Source organism: Aethalodelphis obliquidens, unplaced genomic scaffold (assembly GCF_003676395.1).
Source record: "Aethalodelphis obliquidens isolate GAN/ISIS:26980383/991018 unplaced genomic scaffold, ASM367639v1 scaffold53, whole genome shotgun sequence".
Taxonomy (NCBI): Eukaryota; Metazoa; Chordata; class Mammalia; order Artiodactyla; family Delphinidae; genus Aethalodelphis; species Aethalodelphis obliquidens.
Genome location: NW_020837997.1, coordinates 7025802 through 7053184, shown reverse-complemented (window position 1 = coordinate 7053184; position 27383 = coordinate 7025802). Strand labels below are relative to the sequence as shown.

Sequence of the window (27383 nt, the reverse complement as noted above, 5' to 3'; positions counted from 1 at the left end):
TTTTTCCTTGAGCGTGTTGGGTTTTGGATTTATGTGGAAGGGATTGTGAGCACATGTCAGTTCTCCAGCACTCCTGTTAGGTGTATTTAAGGTCCAGCACTGAGGCTTCTTGAGCTTTGGAGGAGATCAGGGATGCCGGGAGGATGGAGGAGTGTTTTCTCATACGGTCAGGCGTGTTCACCAGCAGGCAGGGGTGACAGCTGCTGGTCCTGGCTCTGCCAAGATTTCTGACCCTCTCTATTCCAGTTATTTAGTCATGAAACTGGACTGAAGAAGTTCGGGCTTTTGATCTGTTATCCAGGAAGATATACCCCCACCTTTTTTTTTTTTTTTGAATCAAGAGAATTAAAAATGTTCCTGTACTTTTTCAAGATTTAGCCTTAGAATCAGGAGAGCCCAGTAGAGCTTAGGGGCAAAAAGATTCATTCCCCAAACCAAAAAGTCCACAGAAACAAAAGTAGATTTGTGGCATGCCAACAAGAGAGGGGCTTTTGATAATTAATAAGGACCTACTTTAGAGCACAGGGAACTCTACTCAGTACTCTGTAATGGCCTATATGGGAAAAAAATCTAAAAAACAGTGGGTATATGTATATGTACAACTGATTCACTTTGCTGTACAGCAGCAAGTAACACGACATTGTAAATCATCTATACTCCAGTTTAAAAAAAAAAAAAAGAGGGGCTTTTAAATAACTCAGGATGCATCAGGACCAGGGAACTTGGTGGAACTGCTAGAATTTGTGTCTTGAAGACTGTTAAATGATGAAAAGGGTCATAGGTATGATTCTCTGAAGAGAAAGCTGGCCTAGAATGTGCTGAGTAATTCTGTAGAGCGAGTGTCTGTGTGTGGAATAGCCTCGAAGGAGAAGCACTCTGGAGTGTGGCCGGGTCCCAGCGGGAGCACCAGTCAGCTGTCCATCCTGAGAGGGCTCCATCGTCACAGCTCTGGGGGGTCTCTGGGGAGCTGCAGCCCTCTCTCCCCACACGTACCCCCTCACCCCACCCTGCTGGGCGGGAGGGGTAAGGAGGGCAGGGCTGCTTCTTGATCTCTGCAGGGCCAGCAAGCACTTCACCTCTGTGTCTGGTAGGACGGTGGGTAATTTTAAGTTTCTGTATTCTTTTTATGTTTTCCAGTTTTCAGCACTGAGAATGTATTACTCCTTACAGTCAGTCATGACAGATTGAGGGTTCCCTGAAAACTGAACCCTTACTGTAGGGAGCACTTATAAAATCTATCAGCTCACAGACCAGTCGTAGCAGTCATAACTTACCAACGTCATTGGATATTTTGTTACCTGAGTTTTGGACCTTGTGGAGGCTCGGGGTCATAGTTCCGGGCCTCAATTTTTAGTTTACAGCACTTGAATATCACTTTTGAAGTATTTGACGTATCAGAGTGCCATTAGTTCTGTAATATTTCTCTTTAAAAGAGCCCACTTTTAAAACTTAAATTCATGTATTTTAAAGGAAACTTGGTCTCACTGCCTTAAGTGGAAACCAGCATTACTTGCTATGAATATGTGTTTTAGTTGAATTTACGAAGGTCCCGTCAGATGCTGTTGCCAGCAAAGGCTTTGAGCCTTAGTCACGTTCTTCTTTTTTCTTAAATAGGAAGATGAGCAAGTGTTGGAGTGATGTGAAGGGTGTGTCAGCACTGCCCTGAGACGTCCTCTCTGTTGTAATCAGAAAGATACCAGGGGAAGTGAGGCAGTATCACCTGGTGTCCCCACCTCCTGAGTCCCACCCCTTCCTCGGGGGACTTTGATCTGATTTTGGGTGCCTGATGTATCACCTCCTCGGAGAGGAATGGAGGAGAAAGGACTGGGGCACTGGGGGTGCCCATCCAAGGCGCCAGCTCCCTGTCAGATGGGTGCTCTGACATGACTGTGTGTGATCGTCCTTGACCTGCCCTGACCCACCCAGCCAATGGCTGTGACCCCCACACTGACTGGGACTTTCTTCCAGCAGGAGACCACTGTCCGCAGCTCCCGTGAAGATGTCCACTCCAGACCCACCCCTGGGCGGAACTCCTCGGCCAGGCCCTTCCCCGGGCCCGGGCCCCTCCCCTGGAGCCATGTTGGGCCCTAGCCCAGGTCCCTCACCCGGCTCCGCCCACAGCATGATGGGGCCCAGCCCAGGGCCTCCCTCAGCAGGACACCCCATCCCGACCCAGGGGCCTGGAGGGTACCCTCAGGACAACATGCACCAGATGCACAAGGTAGGGAGCCCTGGGCCTGCTGCCCCACCAGCTGGGTCCGCACGATCAGAGACGGGAGGGGAGCAGCAGCACACCCTGGCCTCCACTGTGGGCCGGCAGCCACCCCACCCTGTGTCTCTCACACCCGTCGTTTTAGTAGTGAATTAAGAATGTCCGAATCCTAAAAGATGGCTTACAGCCCATGGTTTCCCCCACTCAGGCTGCTCGGCTCACCCGGGTAACTCACGGAGCACAGCAGCAGGTGCCCTTTGTCCCCATTTGATCCTGTACTCGGGTGCCATTGTCTTCACCACGTACCTGAGTTGATCAGTGGTGCTTTTGCCAGTGAGATGAAAAAAAACCTCTTTTAACACAAATGGTTGCTCCCTGTCTTTGCATTCCTGGGCGGTGGTTGAAGGAAATGAGGAAATACCCTCTTATGGATAGTATTTTGCCCATTTTGCAGACGAGGAAGTAAGGTCTCAGAGAGATGGTCACTCAGTGAGTTGGTGGCAGAGCCATCTCTCCCCTCCGGCCCTCCCAACCCCTCAGGCATGTGCCACATCGCTGACCTCCCACACAGTGCAGTGACCCCTTCCCCTCCCTGCCCTCCCCATCCCCCATATATTTCTGTCAACTTCGATACAGTATCTGTCTTGTCACTTCCCTCTTGGGAAGCTGTTGGTGATCTACCCCCATCCCCCCACCCTCCGCACACACGCTGACTGAGGCCAGCTTCTCCTCTAGCACCATCTCCTTTTCCCTCTCGACCATCTTGTTTCTTCCTCCTGGACACTTGACCCATGTTTGTCAGACGCCTGCCATGTGTCTGGCCTAGGAGCTGAGGTCCGGTGGTGCCCTTCACCTGCCTGCACAGAGCTCCTGCTCTGGGGGAGGCGAGCCCATCAGTCAGCTCCACCAGCCCAGGGAAGAAGGAGCAGAGGGTGGGCCCCACCCAGGGTTCTGCTCAGCATCCCGAGGGCCCCCTGCTTCTTCTGCTTGTGAAGCTGGCCCTCGTGCTCCTGGCCCGGTGCCCTCTCGTCCTCCTCTCACGGCACACACTGAGCTGTAGCTGACTTTGCTGGGCCAGCTATTAGACCGGAGAGCTGGATGTTTGCATTAACTGGGCCTACAGAGGGCCTGGAAGGGTCTCGGAAAATGTCCCCTTTCCCAGCCATTCCGTAGGGGGAGTGCTCAGTGCTGAGCATCAGGAGGGAAAATGTGTGTTTCTGTCCCACCAGGATCTGATCGAGCCTCCGCGGAGGGGCAGAACGATGCTGCAGACAGCCTCCCTCCCAGCTAGCAGGTGGGAGGCCAATCTCGGATCAGTGAGGACATTTGACATACTGTTACCATACTTCATGGGCAGGAGTTATTGCCCGTCTCTCTGATTTACAGTCTCCCAGGCAAGAGGGTCCCCCATCCAAAGACTTGTGGTCACAAGGTCGTCTTGTGATGATAAACAGGGAGCTTGGTATCCCAGCTAAAACTGCTCCTGACCGGGAGCTATGTGTGTCCTTTCCTTGTGAGATTTTGGCTGTCTGAAACTGTGTCCTCACCCTCTCCCTGATGTCCTAGTCCAGCTGTCCCCTTGCCTCTAGACCACCAATCTGCAGGTTCCCTGGGTGGCATTATTTCATGCACCTGCCTTGACACCCAAGTAGATGTTAGGACCATGTCTTGGACCTAAGCCACTTGGTCATGTTGGTGGTTCAGCAAATGCCATGGCGACTTTGGATGGGCATTGTTAGTGATATTGAAGTCCTCTCATTCAGCGCCTTTCTGTGCAACCTCTTCCCTTCCCGCCTTGCTGATCCTGCCCTGTTGTCCACTCTCGTAGCCAATGGAGTCCATGCACGAGAAGGGCATGTCGGACGACCCCCGCTACAACCAGATGAAGGGGATGGGGATGCGGTCGGGGGGCCACGCCGGGATGGGGCCCCCGCCAAGTCCCATGGACCAGCACTCCCAAGGTATGGTTTCCTTTCTTTTCTTTCTTCATGTTTGTTGCCCTCTGGAAGTCCCGAGGTCATTTTCCTAATTGGATCACCCATGCATGGATTCAGAGGACCTAGGGCAGTTGAGCCTCATGGGAGACCCTGCCACAGAGGGCTGTTTAGCTTGGGCTTGTCTGGTGCCCTGTTCAGGGCGTCTTTTCTTATAGCAGCCCCAGGAGAGCGGATACTGGTGGGACAGAACTGTGTTCAGCGCTGGGTGTTAGACAAGCCCTGGGCAGGATGGGCTCCTCGGGATAGCCGCTCTGGTGCCACCCAATGCAGACTCCTGGGATTTCCCTGACGGTCCAGTGGTTAGGACTTGGTGCTTCCACTGCTGGGGCGCTGGGTTCGATCCCTGGTCGGGGAACTAAGATCCCGCAAGCCGCATGGCACAGCCGAAAAATAAAAAAAGAAGAAGAAATGCAGACTCCTGGGCTCTGCCCTGCTCCAGACCTGCTGAGTCAGAATCTCAGGAGGGGGCCCGGGCTCAGCTTTAACAAGCCCTACAGGTACTTTTCTGAACAGGGAAGTTTGAGAAGTGATGGGGTACATGGCTTCCTGTCACGGGGTGGGAAGCTCAGGGGCTCCGCAGGTAACGGAAGTGAGAGGAGTGGGCCTGGCCAAGCCGAGGGGCAGGGGGGCAGGCCCAGAGAAAGCCCGGATCTGTGTGACATCTCAGCTTTAATCGTTGGCAGGTTACTGAAAGATGGGCCGAACCAAACCAGCTGTGCAGGCTGCCAACCAAGCTGCGAGCGTGTGCCCTCTGGGTGCCTCTTGTTTGAATCATGAGAACGAAACCTCAGGGTAGAGGCCCGTGTAATCACGAGAACGAAATCTCAGGGTAGGGGTCCGTGTAATCACGAGAACGAAATCTCAGGGTAGGGGCCAGTGTAAGCAGGCAAGGGTTCCCGTCTCTGCCTTAAAAATTACTGGACATGTGCTGCCGAGTGACCGCTCGGATCCACGTTTCCCCGCAGGTTACCCCTCGCCCCTGGGTGGCTCTGAGCACGCCTCCAGTCCGGTTCCAGCCAGCGGCCCGGCCTCAGGCCCGCAGATGTCGTCCGGGCCTGGAGGCGCCCCGCTGGATGGTGCTGACCCCCAGGCTTTGGGGCAGCAGAACCGGGGCCCGACCCCCTTTAACCAGAACCAGCTGCACCAGCTCAGAGCTCAGATCATGGCCTACAAGATGCTGGCTCGGGGGCAGCCCCTCCCTGACCACCTGCAGATGGCGGTGCAGGGGAAGCGGCCGATGCCCGGGATGCAGCAGCAGATGCCAACACTACCTCCACCCTCTGTGTCCGCAACAGGACCTGGCCCCGGGCCCGGGCCCGGCCCCGGTCCTGGACCAGCACCTCCAAATTACAGCAGGCCTCACGGTAAGGCCCATGGCCCTCAGGGTAGGGAGGGGTCTCAGAGCAAACTGACAGGAGTGTGGGCATCAGTGTTGGGCAGATCTGGACTCTGCCGCCCATCAGCTTCCCCGACAGCAGGGTTGCTGTCGTGATAAATGTTGTTTCTCCAGCTGCCCCCTTTCTCCCCTGGTGCCCACAGTGAGGGGCTTGTTGTTGGGTGTGTCCCCTGGAGCCAGGGCTGCCCAGGGAGGCAGGTGCAGGGAGAAACACAGGACGCGTTTTATCCTCTTGTCCGTTTCTCCCTGCATGCAGGTATGGGAGGGCCCAACATGCCCCCTCCAGGACCCTCAGGTGTGCCCCCCGGGATGCCCGGCCAGCCCCCTGGAGGGCCTCCCAAGCCCTGGCCTGAAGGTAAGTTCCCTCTGTTCTGGTGACACGTGTGTGCCCTGACTCCCATGTCAAGTTTGCATCATGCAGACCCTGAGATGAGCCCGGTCAGAGAGAGGCAGGCAGGATGGCAGGGCAGCTCGGGGTTCTGTCTCCCCTGTGTTCTGTGTATAATGTAGTTAGTACTTATTTGAAGGTCACATCTGTTAGGTCAAAGCAGTGGATAAAATGGACTCATTCCCCATCCTCACAGGCCCTGAGATTCAGTGATGGGCATTGAAGGGCTAATCGCTTAAATAGGATTCCGTTGGAGCTGGGGTGGATGAAAGGCAGGCAACTGCTGCTCCTGTGAGGCCACAGCATAGCAAGATCACACCCAGACTCGGCACTTGGACCAGTAGGGGGCTTTCGGGAAGGGGCCAGCAGGCTGAGATCTGGAGGAGGAAGAGGAAGCGAGCCCCATGGGCGAGGAGTGGTGTGGCAGTGAGAGGTGGGGGTTACGGGGAGCTGCCCAGGCCTTGTCAGCCTTGGGGACGAGTTAGACCCCAGGGCGGTAAACGCCCAGCAGGTTTGTCATCTTCACCTGGAATGGACTCGGAACGCCACGCTGTGCCCTGCTTCTTGACTCCCCCCAGGACCCATGGCGAATGCTGCTGCCCCCACAAGCACACCTCAGAAGCTCATCCCCCCGCAGCCAACGGGTCGCCCCTCGCCTGCGCCCCCCGCCGTCCCTCCTGCTGCCTCCCCCGTGATGCCGCCCCAGACACAGTCGCCAGGGCAGCCGGCCCAGCCCGCCCCCATGGTGCCGCTGCACCAGAAGCAGAGCCGCATCACCCCCATCCAGAAGCCGCGGGGCCTGGACCCCGTGGAGATCCTGCAGGAGCGGGAGTACAGGTGAGGGTGCTGCCGCCCCCCCCCGCCCCCCCCAGGTCACGCGTTGTTGTGGTTCACACTTCTAAAGGCCTTTGAGGTATGCAGTCAGAGATCACCCTCCTGCCTCTGTCCCCAGCCTCCCAGTTCTCTGGGTCAGTGTGTATCCTTCCAGAGAAATCGAGTATGTATACAGGCAGATGGGTACAAGTGGCTGTGTGGTCCCCAAATGGTACCTGACATGTGCACTGTTCCTCCCTTAGCAAAATATCTTAGGGATCATCCCCTATTTGTACAAAATAAGCTCTTCTTTTTTCTGGACACATTCTGCCTGGTGGCTCTACTGTGACTTATTTAGCCAGTGTCTTACCCGGAGGGACGTTTAGGTGGTCTCTCATCTTTCGGTAAAACGATGCCGTAGTAACTACACTTGCATATTTCTCAATTCACATGTGTGCATTTATGTCAGAATAAATTTGTGAACACGGCATAGTTCAGGTGCAGGGGATTTACGTGCACGTGGAAATTTCATCAGTTCTGCAAAACTGCCCTCCATGGAGATTGTATGTGTTGGAGTGAAAGTGCTGTTTCACCTCTCCAACACAAGTGTATTATCCAACTTTTGGCTCATCCGCACTCAAAAAGCCACCTGGCAAGCTTTGCGGTGGATGTTCCTCAAACATAAGTAGTTGTTGGTCGCTTTGCCAAGGCCTCCTGAGCGCCGGGCGCTGTGTGAAATGCCTGGTGCACAGTAGGTCTGTATCACCCTGTCCCACACTGCTGGGGGCGCCTGAGATTCACTCCCTGAGCACCTTGTGCTCCCCTGTTTCTCCACTGCATTTATAACCTGTTCAGGGCTGGCCTCCCTTGGTAAATGTCAGCTCCCTTAGGGGAGGGGGCTGTGCCTTGTTCACCGTAAATCCCCAGCTGCATCAGTAAATCTGTGCCAGTGACTGTCTCCGGAGTGCATCTCCAGCTGTGACGTGCCCTGGAGCTCCAGCCCCTGTACCCAGGCACCTCCCCGCCTGCTCCATCTGGACGGCTTAAAGATGGCCTGTCCAGATGGCCTTATGCCCCCCAGTTTTCCCTTCTCTCTCTCTTCTCATGCAGCAGCTGAATGGACCATGGACCCTTCGGCTCCTTGACCCTGGCTTGTACTCCCTCATCCTCGGTGTCTGGTGAACTCTCTCAGCTCCCTTCCCCCAATGCTGTTCACCCTGCCATCTGGTCTACACCTCCTCCCTGGCCTCCCTGCTCCCATCCTTCCCTGTGCAGTGTTTCCCACACAGCAGTTTGAATTCTCTTTTTACAGTTAATTTATATTAGATCTTTTACTGGGTTAAAACTGGTTTCCCATTATCCATTGAGTAACGCTTTTCTCTTTAGCCCCTGCCCAGTGCTCTGTCCTCATCTACCTGACTGTCCCGGTTCCTCTTTCTGTTGAACAGGTTAGGCTTGTTCCTGCCCCAGGGACTTTGCACATGCTCTGCATGACTCTTTGTGGTTATTTAAGCTTTATTGCCAAGGTCCCCACCTTATGGAGGCCCTGCCCCCCCCCGACCCCTCCCCTCCAGGACCCTCCTCAAAGTCCTTCTCCGGAATTACCATAGATACTTAATTTTTTAACTCCTTTATGGCCTGTCATCCTGATAATGCTGTGAGCTCCATGAGAGCAACAAACAGCCTTGTTAGTCTTGTTTAGTGCTGAATCCCTTCACCTGGAATGGTCCCTGGCACACAATAGGTGCTCAATAAGTGTGTGAAAGACTGAGTAAGGAGATTATCCCATTTGAACTTCAGACCAAACCTGTAGGGTTGCTCTGAGGGGTCTCCCCACTTCATAGCTGAGGACGCTGAGGCTCATGGGCTAAGTAGATTCCCAGGGCTGGGATGGAGACCCTGGCCCGCCTGACTCCAGAGGCTGGCTCCCACTGCTGAAATGCCAGAAACCAGCTGCGCCCTGTCAGGTTTCCGGTTTGCAGTGGCTCCCGAGACTTCTGTGGCTGCCCTCCTGTATGTAGTCTGTGTTGTGGGGCATCCTTTTCTCAGCCATCTCTTGTCTTATGATTCATATCGGCTTCCCTTGAGGGATGGATACTTCTGAGGCTCCACCTTCAAAGAAAGGGAACAGATGGGTTCCTTGTAAACAGGTGAGACCTCTCATCACCTGTCTTTTTTTTGTCTTTGCGCCCTAGGCTGCAGGCTCGCATCGCACACCGAATTCAGGAACTTGAAAACCTTCCCGGGTCCCTGGCCGGGGATTTGCGAACCAAAGCAACCATCGAGCTCAAGGCCCTGAGGCTGCTGAACTTCCAGAGGCAGGTGGGCGCAGGCGCAGGCCTTTGCTTTCAGAGGAGACTCTTTCTGCCAGCCTTGATGCTTAGATTAAAGAGCCGCTCACTGGGCAGTTACTAAATGTACCCTGACCATTAAAGCCGCTGTGCCAGGACTTCCCTAGTGGTCCAGTGGTTAAGACTTCGCCTTACAATGCAGGGAGTGCAGGTTCGATCTCTGGTCAGGGAGCTAAGATCCCACATGCCTCTCGGCCAAAAAACGGAAACTTAAAAAGCAGAAGCAGTATTGTAACAAATTCAATAAAGACTTTAAAAATGGTCCACATCAAAAAAATCTTACAAAACCAAAGTCGCAGTGCCCAAGCACACTTGTTGGCTCACTTCCTTTCCATGTCCTGCCCAGTGGAGGGACATTGGGATGAATAAGTGTGGGCCTTCCCTAAGGTGGCAGTGGCTAGCTTGAAGCAGTGTACTTAGCTGGGTCTATTTCTTTCTTTTTTTTTTTTAATTTTATTTTATTTGGCCATGCTGTGCAGCATGTGGGGTCTTAGTTCCCCGACCAGGGATCAAACCCGTGTCCCCTGCATAGGGAGCGCAGAGTCTTGGCCACTGGACCGCCAGGGAAGTCCCTAGATGGGTCTAATTTCTAAGGGTCCTTTACTTTTGAACGACCAATAAGGAAGTTTGTTTGTGGTTGAGGGAGGGCAAAGCTGGAGACCTGAAGGCCTGAGCATAGGGCTGTCTGCTGGATGTCCGGAAGCAGCTGTCTCCTACCCTGTGCGTGCCCCGCCCGCGGGCATCCACCACGGGTTCTCCCCACGCACGCGTTTGTGCTCACGGGTCCTCCTTGCTGCCTGGCTTGCGATACGGAGGTGCGCGTGTTGCATGGATGTTACCAAGTTGTGCCCGTCGCCAGTTTCTCCTCTTCCTTCCCGAAGCTGCGGCAGGAGGTGGTGGTGTGCATGAGGAGGGACACGGCCCTCGAGACGGCCCTCAACGCCAAGGCCTACAAGCGCAGTAAGCGGCAGTCCCTGCGCGAGGCCCGCATCACTGAGAAGCTGGAGAAGCAACAGAAGATAGAGCAGGAGCGCAAGCGCCGGCAGAAGCACCAGGTGTGTCCCCGCAGCCGCAGGCTTGACCGTGTGCCTGAGTCGTCAGCTCTGCACTGTCGAGTCTTGGTTTTCCTCTCAACACGATGTCCGAGTCTCTTTTCTGTTCATTATAAGAGTATCCTAGGCACTAAGAATACTTCAGTGGACAAAAACCAAACGGTACGGAAAGGTGGGTCGTAATCAAACGCACGTATAACACGTTGGGAGTTAATAGGGTGTAAGGAGACATGAAGCGGGGATAGGGAGTGATGGAGGAGCCCTTTATATAGGACGGTCGACTCAGGGACGGTCTCCCTGAGGATGTGAGGTCTGAGCAGAGCCCCGAGGGAGGAGCTACACCGACGTGTGGACGAGGCTCTCTGCAGACAGAGGGGAGTATGCCTCAGTGTTCTGTGAAAAACAATGACCCAGTATAGTCAGAGTGGGGTGAGCGAGGGGGAGGGTGGGAGGAGGTGAGAATGGGGAGGTGATGGGCAGAGCGTGCAGGGCCCTGTGGGGCGGGAGGATGACTTGGGCTTGTGCTGTGAGTGAGGTGGGAGCCACGGAGGGTCCTAAACCATGGAGGGTCCTCAGTCAGTGATCTGACTGAGGTTGATACAAGATCCGTCAAGGAAACCAAAATCTCTACTCAAGTAGGATTTGGGGTGATTCTGTTTGTTCATTCATTTATGTTTTCTAAAGTTTGCCTCCAAACAGTGTCTGTTACTGGCATAGTTTAAAATAACAGAGAAGTCAATATTCAGTGTTAACTACTGTTAATATCTTGGTATATCATTCTGACCTTTTTTGTCTATATACATATAGTAATCAAAAGTTAAACAGCTGCCTTTAAAAATATATATATATGCACATTGAGCTGTCTAAAGTATTATTGAAGCATGATTTTAACATATGTGTTGTAGTCCATCTCAGTGTGCCCAGCATCCCGTGATTTATGAAACCGTTTCCCTGTTTGGGGACATGCAGTGTACTCTCAGCTTTCCAGTTTTAAAAGTAACACTGGGATAGGCATTCTTGTCCTTGAGTTTTTGGGCCAATCTCTGCTATTTTCCTTAAAATAAATCGCTAGCAGTGATTGATTTGGTGGGAGGGCGGGTGCATTTTGCAGCGGATGGCAGACACTGCCAGGTTGTCTCAGCCAGGGCATTTGCCCCGTCTGCTGTGCATGAGAGGGGGGTCCCTTTTCACCACACAGTCCACGCAGAGAATGTTGGGCCTCGTAGGCAGACAGTGTCTCGGTATCGTTTTGGTTGCGTCCCCTTGGCTTTCACCAGGCCCCCTTTAAAGTTTCGTCTCACTTGGGGTGACACCACGGCAACTCCTGTCCCATAGTCAGTCTGCTCTTCTGTGTGCGTCCTGCAGGAATACCTCAACAGCATTCTTCAGCACGCCAAGGATTTCAAAGAATATCACAGGTCGGTCACAGGCAAAATCCAGAAACTCACGAAGGCGGTGGCCACATACCACGCCAACACTGAGCGGGAACAGAAGAAGGAGAATGAAAGAATCGAGAAGGAGAGAATGCGGAGGCTCATGGTACAGTTGGCCATCATGACCCGGGTCCCTTCACGCGGTGCTGGGTGTTGCAGGCATGGGGGCAGATCAGCCGCCCAGGGTTACGCCGGGGCATTTTGGTGCTCAGAGTTGGAGGCAGCACAGAGAAAGAAAGGGCTTGGGTTTGGGAGTCCGAAAGACCTGACTCCAGACCTTTGCCCACTCATTGACCATCGGTGACCGCGTGACCTCAGCTGGTTAACTGGCTGCTCTGTGCTCTCTGGAAGGTGGAGGTGGCACCCCTCCCGGTGGAGGAGCCGCCGATGGTGTGAGCCTGGCCTCCCACCCCACCCTTCCCGTCTGACCATGTATTATTCGTGGAGGGTTCTCTGACCGGGCCGATATTGACAGGCACTGCTGAGTGGACAGGGCCACGTTAGTACGAAGGAGAGTCCCTGCCCTTGGTGGGGCTCGTGCTGGCCCTAGAGAGACAGATGCCCAAGCGAGACAGACAAGATAGTTTTGGGTGGTGAAAAGCGCACTGAGGAGAACAAAGCAGGGCCAGGGAGTGGGGATTGACTGGGTGTTATGGGCAGGGTGGGTGTGACCCATGAATGCGGAGATCCAGGGGAAGCACCTCCCGGCAAAGGAGCTGAGGGCAAAGGCCCGAGGCGGGAAGCAGCCGTGTGTGAGGCTCAGCCAGTGGCCCCTGGAACAGCGTGGCGTGGGGGCAGAGTGAGGTTGGAGTCCCGGAGGCAGCCACGCGGGGCCTTGCAGGCCATGGGGAGGGCTTTGGATTTAATTCTGACCATGATGGGGAGCCGAGGGAGGCTGTAAGCTGGGATGGCGGTGGTGGGGGTGGGTGACATGATCCGATGTGTTCTCAGAAAGCCGGAGCAGACGGTCTGTGGGAGAGCAGTGGCTCGGAGCAGGTGGAGAGAAGGGTTGGGATTTGGGTGTGTTTATGGACATAGGAGACAGAGCTTTTAAATGGCCCTTGGCAGGACCATGTCTGTCCAGCAGGTCCCCAAGGAGCTTGGCCCGGGGTGGGAACTGGGGAAGTTCTGAAGGGGAGTCAGTAGTTATGTGAAAGGTGTGAATATAGCGCAGCCCCGGGTGTGAGCTCAGTGCTCCCTAAATGTGGGTCCGGCTGCTGGTTAACTGCAGCCCCGCGGGCTCCTTGAGTCTGGTTTGCCCGCCCTGGGTGCTGGTGGACGAATGTGTCACGGGCACGCGCCATAACCGCACGCTTCTGCAGGCCGAGGACGAGGAAGGGTACCGCAAGCTCATCGACCAGAAGAAGGACAAGCGCCTGGCCTACCTCCTGCAGCAGACGGACGAGTACGTGGCTAACCTCACGGAGCTGGTGCGGCAGCACAAGGCCGCCCAGGTCGCCAAGGAGAAGAAGAAGAAGAAGAAAAAGAAGGTGCGCCCCTCGTTGGGACTGGAGCGGCTGTGTGCGCGTGTGACTCGGCCTCCCCGGTCGGGGGGTGACTGTCTCTCTCTTTCCTTCCAGAAGGCAGAAAACGCTGAAGGACAGACACCTGCAATCGGACCTGATGGCGAGGTGAGGAACCAGGGGTTTCTTCTGTGGAAATGCCAGCCCAGCCCCAGAGGTTAGGTCTACTTCATCCTTAAAAAATTTTTTTTTTCCCTTTGAAATTATGAAAGTATATGACAATGGTAAAAATCCACATAGGTCCCCTGCCACACTCCACCCTTCCTCGCTCCCACTGCCCAGAGAAAATATTGTTTACTACTGGGTGCGTTTCCTTCCAGAGCTTTTTCTATGCACGTGCTGTTATTTATTTCTCAGTTTTCCCTTTAAAGTTTCAGGCTCACAGGAGAGGTTAAGAACAGTGCAGAGAGTTCCTGCATACTCTTCACCCAGATTCCCACTTTTCACGTGTCATTATTTTTTCTTAAACCATTCGAGGGTCAGATGCACACGTGAGGGCTTTTTACCCCTCTGTGTGTTTCAATGTGTACATCCTAAAAGCAAGGCTGTTCTTTTCCACAACTGTACAGTGATCAAAACCAGGAAATGAACATTGACGCAATACCGTGATCTAATTCACAGCCCTTGTTAAGGTTTCACAATTGACCCTCCAGTGTCCTTCACAGCAACAGAAAACCCTGAAGTGACACCAGGTCCTTCTCTGTGCGTCATATCAGGAGTGTGTGGCGTAGATTTCTTCCCCCACTGGTGATATTGACCTTTTGGTGGCCGCCAAGGTGTCTCCAGCTGTAAAGATTAAGTACCTTGTGCAGAGATACTCAGACTATGTAAAGATAACGTGATTCCTCAAACTTTCATCGGCTGTTTCATCATCTGTTGTCTTTGCCTGTATCAGTTTTTGCCATAATGGTTACAAAATGGTGATGTTTTTTTCCCTTGTCTTTTCTTCTGCATTTATTAGTTGACTTTCTGCAGGAAGGAAAAGCCTTCCCTTCTTTTTTATTTGGCTTGTTCATAGTTTGGCAACCCTTGGTACTGACTCATGGATTCTTATTTAGTTTAATGGATTTACTTAGTTTAATCCTGCACTATTATTATGTATTTTGATGCTCAAATTGTTCCATTTTGGACCAGTAGGAACCCCTTCACATTGGCTCCTGCCTGCTTTTGATGTGTCCCCATCGTTCTTTGAGGGGTTTCTGACTTCCTTGCACACGAAAATGGCCCAGGCTCATCTTCTGCTTTCTCTGCCCGAGTCCTGGACTCGGTCATTTCTCCAAGGAGCCCTGATTCCTTTAATCAGAGAAGAATATTTGGAAACCATGATCTAGATGTTTTCGTTGCTACTGAGTTGTCATTGCTTCTGGGCCCTCTCAGTGGACAGATCTAGGAAACAGATGTGTGTATGCACACACATCCACCTTGCTAGTTATATATATTAACTAGTTATTGTAGTATTAAAAATACTGAGGTCACACTGATACTTCCAATTCTAATCCAGTACCACGGGGTTCTTTTTCTCCTTCTCCCTGTCCACCTTATAATAGCCCAAAACCTGACCCCCGTCTGCCACGAGATAGGCCCTCATTTCCTCAGTCCTAGACTGTTCAGGAAGTACATTCAGAATGGCTAACATGTACCCCTCTGCAAAAGAAACCTCGTAGCTAGGGGCTTCCCTGGTGGCACAGTGGTTAAGAATCCGCCTGCCAGTGCAGGGGACACGGGTTCGAGCCCGGGTCTGGGAAGATCCCACATGCTGCGGAGCAACTAAGCCTGTACACCACAACTACTGAGCCTGCGCTCTAGAGCCCTTGAGCCACAACTGCTAAGGCTACATGCCACAGCTACTGAAGCTCGTGCACCTAGAGCCCATGCTCCACAACAAGAGAAGCCACTACAGTGAGAAGCCCGCGCACCGCAACGAAGAGTAGCCCCTGCTCCCTGCAACTAGAGAAGGCATGTATGCAGCAACGAAGACCCAATGCAGCCAAAAATAAATAAATAAAATAAATAAATTTATGAAAAAATAAAAAGAAAGAAACCTCCTAGCTAGAGGTCAGTGTTTGTCTGAAGTTGAAAGTACATGCTCCAGATACTGCATTCAGAAGATTAGTTCTCCCCTTGTGCCCCCGTTAGTGAGGCTCCCCCCAACGCTTGTTGGTTTTATTTATTTACTCCTCATTTCTTTATTTAGGATGTGAAATACTAGCCTGGTTCCAAAAGTCAGAACCGTGCAGTGAGGCCCACTCAGAGAGGGGTGGCCGTACCCACACACGAGTCTTTGAGTCTTTTCCACGGCACTCTTGTCCGGCACTCTTGTCCGCCTCCTCTCGGTTAACACACTAGTGAGAAAGAAGGCTGCATAGTGAGGTGTGAATGCAAGGTGTGGCCTTTACCACCTCCTCCAACCCCTCCTCAGTCCCCCTTCCCAGAGAGAAACCTGAGTAACCTTCGGTGTGTTTGCTCTGGGACCTTTTCCGTACCTGTGTCTCCAGGTGGTTTTCTTTTCCCCGCCTGGTATTGTATCTGAGTCTTTCCAAGTTAGCTCATGTACACTTACCTGACTCTTTCTAATGCCACCGTACTAGAGAGGTGGCTAGTGCTTGCTTCTCTGACTTATAAATGTAATACTTCTAGGAAAAAAATGATAATGATAACATGAAACGTAAATGTAATGATAACATGAAAAGTAGAAGCCCCCATGGTGCCTGTTCTCTCACAAGCATGCACGTTGATCCCTGGTTGATGTCTCTCTCTATATCTTTCCAGAAACCTTTGTGCTTGTATTCTCTTTGTTTTGTTTTGGGACCATTTGGGTCAGTCTACACATAGCAAGACTTTTCCTGCGTAGCAGGTATCTTGGACCACTTTCCATATCAAGCAATTAGTTCTTTCATTTTATTGTATTGATTGTACTAGGATCTCTTTCATCGTTCAGATTGATAGCTATCTAAGTTGTTTCCCATCTGTAGCTGTTAGATCCTGCACTGAACAGCTCTGATGGACCACCATATGTCCCCTCCCCTATGGGTGGCTATTTCCATTGTTTCCTTTCTTTCTATCCCACACATTGTTGTAATGAGCCCCCTTGCTCTCTTAGCTGGGCTGCCATAACAAAACACCATGGCCTGTGTGGCTTTTTTTTTTTTTTTTTTTCACCACATGGCACATGGAATCTTAATTCCCCGACCGGAGATTGAACCACACCCCCTGCAGTGGAAGCAGAGTCTTAACCACTGGACCTCCAGGGAAGTCCCTTTTGTTGTTTTTGTTCTTGTTTTTGTTTTTTTTTTGGTAGCCTGCATGGCTTAAATGGCAGAAATATATGTTCTTATAGTTCTGGAGGCTGGAAATTGGAGATCAAGGAGCAGCAAGGTTGGTTCCTGCTGAGTACTCTCTTCCCGGCTTGTAGACTGCTGCCTTCTGGCTGTGTCCTCACATGGGGGGAGAGAGAGCAAGCTCTGGTGTTTCTTCTTATAGGGGCACTAATGCCATCCTGAGGGCCCCACCCATATGACCTAATTTAACCCTAATTACCCACCAAGGGCCCCATCTCCAAATACAGTGACATTGGAGAGCTGGGGCTTGGGCATATGAATTTTGGAGGGGACACAGTCCAGTCCGTAGCAGATGGCACACTTTTTCCTGTTGGCCTGATTCCCAGAAATGAATGACTATAGTGATTAACTCAAATAACATTCTTATTTCACGTGATTTTATTTGAAACGTTAAGTTGAATTTTTTAAGAGAAATGTGGGCTGGCATTTTACTACAGTGCTAAGCCTTCACACGGCCATTTGTGGCTTTCAAGGGGGAAGTCACATCACAGGAAAGCGTGACTCGGGGAATTCTGTTGGGGAATCACTGCAGCTGCTCATCCTGTTTAGTAACGGGAACCATCACTTGATGATGGCTGCTGATTGTCCTTGTTCTCACCCAGTGGTTCGCAGCCTTGGCTGAACGTCAGAATCAGCTGGGGAGCTTTTGAAAACCAGAGAGGCCCAAGCCTCACCCCAGAGCAGTTCTGTCAGGATTCTGGGTGTGGGGACATCCCGGCATCAGCACCATAACCGCTCTCAGGAAGGACTCAGGGGTGAAAGTCACTGATTGAGGCAGCCTGCAGAGCTCATTCGTGGGGCGTGGGCTTTCTGTTCCGCTTTATGGTGGGCCACTTTAAGGGTGAGATTTTAACCTGCATGGAGACTAATCTCTGCTGTGGGTCAGTGTTGATGGAGGGAGGCGTGGGAGGTATAAGTTCCTGGTAGATGCAAACAAAGGTTTCCATCCTCATCCTCGTCCTGAAGGTTTTCACCAGGAAATGTGAAGGAGCTGATGAAGGGGAAAACTTCATCCCAAGTTGATATCTCAGGAAATTGAGGAATTCCGTATTTGTTGCTACAAGGAAGTTTTATTTTTCAAATATTCTAGTTAGCTGTTTAACAGAAAAGAATGAGGACCCTTGTTGCAGTCTACAAATACAATATAAATTGAATAACTCAAGGACCAGAAAAATGGGAATAGCATAGTCACTTGGGTAAAAAAGGAAGGAGTACGTAAGTCCGTGTTCCTTATGTGTGGAATTGATCTGGGAGAACACACAAGAAAATGATGCTGATGGGCGCCTGTGAAGAGAAACTGTTGGGCAGGGGGATAGGGAGGGAGAGTACACACTCTATACTCTTGAATTTGAACTATATGTTACCTATTTGAAAATTAAAACGTGGATATCAGTTCCTTCCAAGAAACAACTGTCGTCAATGGGTTATATATATTTTTTTTTACTGAATGGTTAATATGCAGCTAACCCATCTCCACAACCACTGGTCACATTGGTGTGCTGTTTTCTGGACGTGGAGTTGGGAGGGCACTTCTCCAGTTGGCCATGGTTAGTGGGGCACCGAAGGTATAGACTCTATAGAACCTCAAGTCACACATGTGACTTTTTCAGCCTCTGGATGAGACCAGCCAAATGAGCGACCTTCCGGTGAAAGTGATCCACGTGGAGAGTGGGAAGATCCTCACGGGCACAGACGCACCCAAAGCAGGGCAGCTGGAGGCCTGGCTGGAAATGAACCCGGGGTGAGTGGGGCTTCGTGTTCCAGAGGCAGCCAGGATCCTGAGTCAACGGTCGGCCTCATTCCAGGGGAGCTGGCAGCTGGGGGTGATCCTGCTTACATTTGGAAACAGGCCAATTTGCTAAGGAAAGTGAATCATGCTGGTTCTGGGGAGATTTATATTAAAATGCTGATTTTTTTTTTTTTTTTTTTAGGTATGAAGTAGCTCCAAGATCTGATAGTGAAGAGAGTGGCTCAGAAGAAGAGGAGGAGGTAAGAGTTCATTTCCTGGCTGTCGAGGCCCACAGTGCTGTGTGGTGTGACCTCTACGCACAGCAGGCACAGTGATCCTCTCCTGCTCCAGCCCGGCATCAAATGGGGCAGGAGATAGGCACAGGGGCAGGGGGTGAGGCTGAAAGTTGGTGCTTTAGAGCTGCGCTGTCCAGTACCGTAGCCTCTAGCCACACATGACTGTTTCCACTTTCACTTAATTAAGTAAAATGTAAATGTCCTCACTCATATGTCCTCAGTCGTACGGGCCACATTTCAGACGCCCAAACAGCTCTCCCCTCCAGAAAATATTGGTATGAAGTAGTGAGCATGAAATCACATACATGTTGGCCCCTTGTAATCTATTCTTCGGCAATGTTACAGATGGTCGCATTTATTGTGTATGTTCTCTAAATCATTTAATTATTCCACGTTACGGTGATTTTTGGATGTTTGCTGGTTGACAAAGCTCTGATGAGAGCCTTGTTCCTCTGTCTGTCCTGGGTGGCCTCCTCGGGAACGGTGACTCAGAGGGAGCCCGGGGATGCAGTGTCCAAAAGCAGGGCTTGTTTTCCACAGTTAGCATCCAGAAGGGTGCTGTCCTGCACTCCCCCTTCAGCTGGGGTAAGAGTGTCTCACAAGGCTTTTAAAAAGCTTTGGCCACCTCCATAAGATTTTAAAAAGGGAATTTTAATGGGCAGATATTTGCTTATTAAGGTTGAACATTTTTCCAGGTGTTACTATCTAGATTTCTTCTGTGAATGGTTTGCTTCATTTGCCCATTTCTAATCAGTTATGTTTTTTTACTGGATTTTTAAGTGTTCTTTATGTATTTACCCCAGCCTGAAATCAGCTTGGTGTTCACCTATATCTTTCTTTTGGTTTGTCCTCTTACCTCTTCAGGTCATCTGGAATTTATTTTGGGTAGGGCTTGAGATGGTGCCCTTTTTCCCCCTTCCCAGTAGTAGTGTTAAGCCAGTTGGTATACTGTTAGTCCATCCCTTCTCCATTGATCTGTGATATTTAAAAAAAACTAATATTAAAGACACACTGGTGTCTTTTTAGGGTCACATGTTCAGTTTCTTTTTCTTTTATAATTTATGTTTCTGGTTTTTATTTTATTTAATATTTTTTTAAATTGAGGTATAGTTGATGTACTGTTCAGTTTCTTTTAAAGTTCTAATAATTCTTAGACCAGTAACATTTTGTTGTAATTTTTTAAACAGCTTTATGGAGATATAATTTACATATGTAAAATGCACCCACAGTAAGAGTACAATTCAGTGATTTTTTAGTGAATTTATAGAGTTGCGCAATCATTACTCTACACCAGCTTTAGAACGTTTCTGTCACCCCAAATGACATCTCACCCATTTACAGTTTGTTCTTGCTAACTCCTCCAGCCCCAGGAAACCACTGGTCTGCTCTGTCTCTATAGATTTGCCATTTCCGGAATTTCACATAAATGGAATTATACAACATGTATCTTGTGTCTGGCTTATTTTACGTGGTGTGTTTTTGATTTTCATCCATGTTGTCTGTACACCAAAAGTTTGTTTTACATCGCTAATTATTAGAGAAATGCAAATCAAAGCTACAATGAGGTACCACCTCACACCGGTCAGAATGGCCATCATTAAAAAGTCTACAAATAACAAATGCTGGAGAGGGTGTGGAGAGAAGGGAACCCTCCTATGCTACTGGTGGGAATGTAAACTGGTACAGCCACTGTAGAGAATAGTATGGAGTTTCCTCAAAAAACTAAAAATAGAGTTGCCATATGATCCAGCAATCCCACTCCTGGGTATTTATCTGGATAAAACTATAATTCAAAATGATACATGCACCCCTCTGTTCATAACAGCACTATTTAGCAGCAAGGTCCTACACTTAGGAAACTATATTTAATATCCTGTAATAAACCATAATGGAAAAGCAAAAAAAAAGAAAATATTCTATGCTTTGAAGGTGTAGATTTAACCCTTATATGCATAATTCCAAACATATCAAACTCAACTTATCAAAATTTTTGATTAGATATGTACATTTTACTCTAAGTAATTTCTATCTCATTTAAAAAATATTTTAAAAATAAGTGGAGAAACCATTAATAAAAGTTAAGGTCTTAAAAAAGAAGTTTGTTTTATTCCTGAGTCATGTTCCATTGTATAGATGTACCACACTTTGTTTATCCATACACCAATGGGTGGGCATTTGTGTTTTTTTCCATTTTCTGCTATTATGAATAGCATTGCTGTAAACGTTCACATACATGTCCTTGTGTGGACATACGTTTTCATTTCTCTTGGGTAGATACTTAGGAGTGGCATTGCTGGGTCGTATGGTAAGTTTATGTTTAACTTTTTAAGGAATTGACAAACTGTTGCCTGAAGTAGTTGTACCTTTTCACAGGTTCCAGTTTCTCCATATCCTTGTCAACGCTTGGCATTATCTGTTCTTTACATTATATAGCCATCCTTGTGGGTGTGTAGTGGTATCTTGTGGTTTTACTTTGCATTTTCCTAGTAAATAATGATGTTGAGCATCTTTTCAAATGTTTATGCACCGTTCAAATATCTTCTTTGGTGAAAATCTATTGAAATCTTTTGCCCATTTTTAATTCGGTTGTTTGTTATCTCATCAGTGAGTCCTAAGAATTCTTTATATATTCTTGATATGTGTCCCTGTTCAGATATGTAGCTTGCAGACATCTTCTCCCAGTCTGTTTGCTTTTCTTTTCCCTCAGTGATGTCTTTTGAAATGCAGAAATATTTCATTTTGATGAAATCCATTTATCGTTTTTTTCTTATATGAATTGTGCCTTTGGTGTTGTATCTAAGAGCTGTTTGAAGTCACAAAGGTTTTTCTCTTATGTTTTCTTTTAGAAGTTTTATATTTAAGCTCTCACATTTAGGGTCATAATTGAGTTGATTTCTGTGTATGGTTTGAGGTACGGGTCTAAGTTTGTTTTTTGTGGGGTTTTTTTGCTATGGATAACCTTCTTACCCAGCACCAGCTGATGAACAGACTGTTCTTTCTCCCATGAATAGTCTTGGTAACTTCGTGGGAAATCAGTTGACCATAAAATTAAGGGTTTGTTTCTGATGCTCAGTGTTTTCCTGTTTATTAGTATGTCTGTGTTTGTGCCACTACCACACTGTCTTGTATTACAAGTTTTGAAATCAGGTAGTGTTATTTGCTTGTTTGCTCTATTGGCTATTCTAGGTACTTTGCATTCCCATATACACTTTAGGATCAGCTCATCAGTTACTACAAAAAGGCTTGCTGGGATTTTTATTGAGATTGTGTTGAATATAGAGATCAGTTTTGGGAGAATCACATCCTAACAATATTTAGTTTTCCAGTCCATGAACATGAGATGTCTCTCTATTTATTTTGATCATCTTTAATTTCTCTTAGCAATGATTTGTAGTTTTCAGAGTATAGGTTTTGCTTTTTTTGTTGTTAAATTTATTCTTAAATATTTTATTCCTTTTCTGCTACTATGAATAGAATTGTTTCCTTGATTTTATTTTTTGATGTGTTGTTGCTATTACGTGGAAATACAATTTTATATGTATATTTTTAAAATGTTAATCTCGTGTTCTGCGCACTTGCTGAACTCATATTGGTAATTCCAATAGGGTTTTTGGTTTGTTTGTTTGATTCCTTAGGATTTTCACATGCAGGATTATGTCATTCATAAATAACCATAATTCTTCAATACTTCTTCCTTTCCCCTCTATGTGCCTTTAATCTTTGATTTCCTTCTCTTGCCTTATTGCACTGGCTAGATCCTCCAGTACAATGTTGAATAGAAGTGTCTAGAGCAGCTATCCTTAGTTTGTTTTCGATCTTAAGGGTTATGCAGTTAGTCTGTCATTATTGTTTGGTGTTAGCTGTAGATTTTTTTTTTTTTTTTTTTTTTGCGGTACGCGGGCCTCTCACTGCTGGGGCCCCTCACTGCTGGGGCCCCTCCCGTCGCGGAGCACAGGCTCCGGACGCGCAGGCTCAGCGGCCATGGCTCACGGGCGCAGCCGCTCCGCGGCATGTGGGATCCTCCCGGACCGGGGCACGAACCGTGTCCCCTGTGTCGGCAGGCAGACTCCCAACCACTGTGCCACCAGGGAAGCCCTAGCTGTAGATTTTTCATGGATGCCCTTTATCAGGTTGAGTAAATCCTCTTCTGTTCCTAGTTTATTGAGAGTTTTTAGCATGTGTGAACTAGATTTTATCTCATACTTTTTCTATTAAGTTGATCATTTGATTTTTTTAAAATTTATTTATTAATTTTTATTTTTGGCTGTGTTTGGTCTTCGTTGCTGCATGCAGGCTTTCTCTAGTTGCAGTGAGTGTGGGCTACTCTTTGTTGTGGTGCGCAGGCTTCTCATTGCGGTGGCTTCTCTTGTTGCAGAGCACAGGCTCTAGGGGCGTGGGCTTCAGTAGTTGTGGCACGTGGCCTCAGTAGTTGTGGCTCAAGGGCTTAGTTGCTCCCCGGCGTGTGGGATCTTCCCTGACTAGGGCTCGTACCCGTGTCCCCTGCACTGGCAGGCGGATTCTTAACCACTGCTCCAACAGGGAAGTCCCTGATTTTTTTTTAATTTAAATTAATCTTTAAAATTTAATTAATTTATTGGCTGCATTGGGTCTTCATTGCTGCATGGGGGCTTTCTCCAGTTGCAGTGAGCGGGGGCTTTCTCTAGTTGTGGCAAGTGGGGTTACTCTTCGTTGCAGTGCACGGGCCTCTCATTGCACTGATCTCTCTTGTGGTGGAGCACGGAATTTAGGCACGAGGGCTTCAGCAGTTGTGGCACGTGGGCTCAGCAGTTGTGGCTCACAGGCTCAGTAGTCATGGCGCATGGGCCTAGTTGCTCCGCGGCATGTGGGATCATCCTGGACCAGGGCTCCAATCTGTGTCCCCTGCATTGGCAGGTGGATTCTTAACCACTGCGCCACCAGGGAAGTACAAATTTTTACTATATTTTTAAAGTTATTTTCTTTGTAGTTGCTCCGGGGATTATGATATGCATCTTAATTTATCATCATATGCTTCAGGTTAATACTAACTACATTCTGGTAAAATATGGAAATTTTGTTCTAGCTTAGCTCCATTTGTTCTTCTTCCTTTGTGCTGTTATTGTCACATATGTTACATCTATATATGTTATAAACCCAACAATATAGTCCTCTAATTAATACCTGATATAATCTTATGACTTAGTCTAAAGAAGTTGGAAAAGAAGAAATAAGGGAAAATATATTTATAGAGTCTTTTATATTGATACATGCATTTACCATTTCTGATGTTTTTTATTTCTCCTTATGGATTCAATTTACTATCACCTATCATTTCCTTTCAGCTTGAAAGACTTCTTTTTTAAACCATTTTTTAAAATCAAAGTATAATTTACAATGTTGTGTTAGTTTCAGGTGTACAGCAAAGCAGTTCAGTTATACGTGTGTGTGTGTATGTGTATTCTTTTTCAGATTCTTTTCCATTACAGGTTATTGCAAGATATTGAATATATTGAAAGATTTCTTTTACCATTTATTATAAGGCATGTCTGCTAGCAACAGATTCTCTCAGCCTTTGTTTTTCTGGGAATGTATTTCTTTAGCTTTCATTTTCAAAGATAGTGTAGCTGGACATATAGTTCTTTGTTGACAGTCTTTTTCCTTTTGAATATGTCATTCCACTACTTTCTGGTCTCCTGTTGATGAAAGTCTAGCTAGACTTCAGATGAAAGTCTAGCTACTAATTATATGGATGCTCCTTTGTACATGATGATTCATTTTCTCTTTCTTGCTTCCAAGATTTTCTGTTTGCCTTTGGGTTTTAGAAGTTTGTGAACTCTCTCTTTGTGTTTCTTCTCGTTAGTGTTTGTTCAGATTCTTGGCTTGGTAGAGTCATGTTTTTCATAAAATTTGGGAAGTTTATCATTTCTGTCTTCTATTGAGACTCTGTATTTGTTGATACATTCTACTTAAAGATGGTTTCCTTTATTTCTTTGAACATATTTACAATAGCTTTGAACACATATATAGTAATAGCTGCTTGGAAGATTGTATGCTAAGTCCAACATCTAGGAACAGAGACAGGCTCAACCGACTGTCTTTTCCCCTGAGTTCGTATCGCATTCTCCTCCTTTTTGTTTGTCTTGTAATGAATGTTTAGTGGAAGGCTATTTTAACCACTCTGGATCCTGACTTCCACCCCTGTGCGTTCTTTTTGGTGTTTTTGTTTGTTTAGTAAATTACCTAGGCTGAATCTGTGGAATGTTTTCCCAGGGTGTGTGCTGCCTTTGGTGTCTCTGCTCAGTTTTTGTTTTTTTCTCATTTTTAGTTTTAATCCTGGCTCTCTAGGAGTGGGTTGTGTTTCTTCATAACTTAGTAGTCTTCCAGTGATTGGGGAGAGTTTGTACTCAAACACCTTGAGCCAGTAAGGCTTCTTTCTCCAGCCAGTGGATCAGTGTGTGTAGAAGAACACATTCCAAGTTTGGGCCATTTTCAAGCCCACCCTGGCTTTTACTTTCTGCTGGGCCCTTTCTCCCTTTCTCGTTTCCTCTGTGCCTGTGCACAGCCCTCAGCCAGTAATATGCTTTCCCCACCCATGGCTGAGGTCCTCACCTCCACTGACAGTGCTGCTGGCCTGGGCATCGTCCACTGCTACAAAATGACTAAGTCCCCATCAGCCTCAGCTGCCAGGCCTCATGGCTTGCCCACCCTGGGAGAACTTGCACATCAGAACTGGGAGCTGAGGGTAGGAGAGATGAAAGCACCCCAAAGTAAGAACTCCACAAACTCCCACTCTTCTTGCCCAAGGCTCAGCAGTTTTCTCAGTGTTAATGCTTCTCAGACTCCTAGGGCTCTGAAATGGTTGCCTGTGCTACTTTTGTCCAGCTTTAAAGCCACTTTTTTTTTTTTAAATATAAGTCAGACCTCAGGCAGGGCTGTCAAGCATCCCCACCTTTCTCCCCACCTACTCCCCAGGAGGACTAGGGGAATTCTTTTTTTTTAAAAATAAATTTATTTATTTATTTATTTTTGGCCGCGTTGGGTCTTCATTGCTGCACGTGGGTTTTCTCTAGTTTCGGCGAGCGGGGGCTACCCTTTGTTGTAGAGCACAGGCTCTACGTGCGCAGGCTTCAGTAGTTGTGGCGCATGGGCTTGGTTGCTCCGTGGCACGCGGGATCTTCCCGGACCAGGGCTCGAACCTGTGTCCCCTGCACTGGCAGGCGGATTCTTAACCACTGAGCCACCAGGGAAGCCCCTAAAGTCACTTTTTGAGGGGAAAATTTGCTGACCCCTTTCATTGGAATTAGCCAGGCTTCCCATTCCTATTTTAATTCCCAGCATGGTAATATCAAGTAGGATAAGTCTTACCGGTTATGATTTTTTTGACCAAAATGTTTGTGCTGTCATTACCTGTTCATTATTCCAAATGATCTATAAAATTATTTTGCATGCTCCAAAGGAAATCCCACTGGGTTTTGACTGGAATAATTTGACAGGTTAATGACAGATACTTTTTCTTTTTAGTTTTATAGCAGTTCCATTATACACACACATTTTGTGTGATTTATACAGGAATACAAGGATGGTTTAATATTGGGAAATGTATTTGTGTGTGTTTTTTCAGTATGTCATACAAAATCCCCTTTATTATCTGCTCAGTAAATGTTGAAAAATCCTTTTAATGAAACACGACACTCATACTTAATATACAGATTTATAGAAAACCTCTTAGTAAACGATGATGCCTTATCATCAGTCTTATTTGACATATTTTAGACATTTTGGCCATGTCAGTAAAGCTGAAAGTAAATCAAGAGCAATAAATATTGAAGGTTACCTATAAAATGTTTAATACCTAGGAAATCCAAGAGAAGGGAAAAGCTGTTTTAGTAGTATGCATTGTGTACGGGGGACTCAGTGCAACAGAAGTACAGCATACCCTGAGAGGTCCTTAAAAAGAAGGTCTGGACTCTGCTAAGAAAACTAAAAATCATATACTGAGCAATTAAAAGAATGTGCAAATAAAAAGCGTGACATGTTTTGGGATTGGTAGGAAGAGGGCACGTGGGTTGTAACAGCATCACTCTGGGGTGACCTGAGGTGAACCGGCTTGTCTCTTGGTAGGAGGAGGAGGAGGAGCAGCCGCAGCCAGCACAGCCTCCCGCCCTGCCCGTGGAGGACAAGAAGAAGATTCCAGATCCAGACAGCGACGACGTCTCCGAGGTGGACGCCCGGCACATCATTGAGTAAGGCACCCCTCCCTCCACCAGCTTCCCGCGAGGTGGCACCGGCAGAAGCTGTTAGAATCCCAGCTTCTCCCTGGACAGCACTGTCCAGCCGGCAGCCGCTGTGGGACCACAAACACCGGATTGACTTACTTCAGGTGTCACTGATGTTTGTAGGGGTCGAATGACGTTCCGTCCATTCACGTGGCTCATCCTGTGTTTAAGAGATAGTCGGGGGCTTCCCTGGTGGTGCAGTGGTTGAGAGTCCGCCTGCCGATGTGGGGGACATGGGTTCGTGCCCCAGTCCTGGAGGATCCCACAGGCCACGGAGTGGCTGGGCCCGTGAGCCATGGCCGCTGGGCCTGCGCGTCCGGAGCCTGTGCTCCGCAACGGGAGAGGCCACAACAGTGAGAGGCCCGTGTACCACAAGAGAAAAAAAAAAACCAACAAAGAGATAGTCGGGGGGCTTCCCTGGTGGTGCAGTGGTTGGGAATCTGCCTGCCGATGCAGGGGACGTGGGTTCAATTCCCTGGTCCGGGAGGTTCCCACGTGCCGCGGAGCAGCTGGGCCCATGGGCCACAATTACTGAGCCTGCGCTCTAGAGCCCGTGGGCCACAACTACTGACCCCGCATGCCACAATTACTGAAGCCCAT

General features: G+C 48.5%; 1 protein-coding gene across 17 annotated transcripts in view; it reads left to right on the top strand.

Annotated features, from left to right (window-relative positions):
- The window catches only part of SMARCA4 (SWI/SNF related BAF chromatin remodeling complex subunit ATPase 4), an 87810-nt gene that overhangs the window by 13139 nt on the left and 47288 nt on the right, over positions 1-27383 (top strand). For 12 of the 17 annotated variants that reach the window (XM_027085110.1, XM_027085126.1, XM_027085119.1 and 9 more), the window contains exons 2-14: positions 1969-2221; positions 4041-4173; positions 5175-5573; positions 5862-5960; positions 6572-6830; positions 9002-9128; positions 10039-10212; positions 11575-11748; positions 12965-13132; positions 13223-13273; positions 18114-18244; positions 18435-18492; positions 26629-26750. In XM_027085110.1, coding sequence (XP_026940911.1) covers positions 2000-2221; positions 4041-4173; positions 5175-5573; positions 5862-5960; positions 6572-6830; positions 9002-9128; positions 10039-10212; positions 11575-11748; positions 12965-13132; positions 13223-13273; positions 18114-18244; positions 18435-18492; positions 26629-26750 — 2117 coding nt within the window. In that variant the 5' untranslated portion in view covers positions 1969-1999. Of the gene's footprint in view, positions 1-636; positions 1096-1968; positions 2222-3441; positions 3507-4040; positions 4174-5174; positions 5574-5861; positions 5961-6571; positions 6831-9001; positions 9129-10038; positions 10213-11574; positions 11749-12964; positions 13133-13222; positions 13274-18113; positions 18245-18434; positions 18493-26628; positions 26751-27383 lie in introns of those variants that run through there. The other 5 variants (XM_027085124.1, XM_027085127.1, XM_027085111.1 and 2 more) reach the window with 4 other exon arrangements.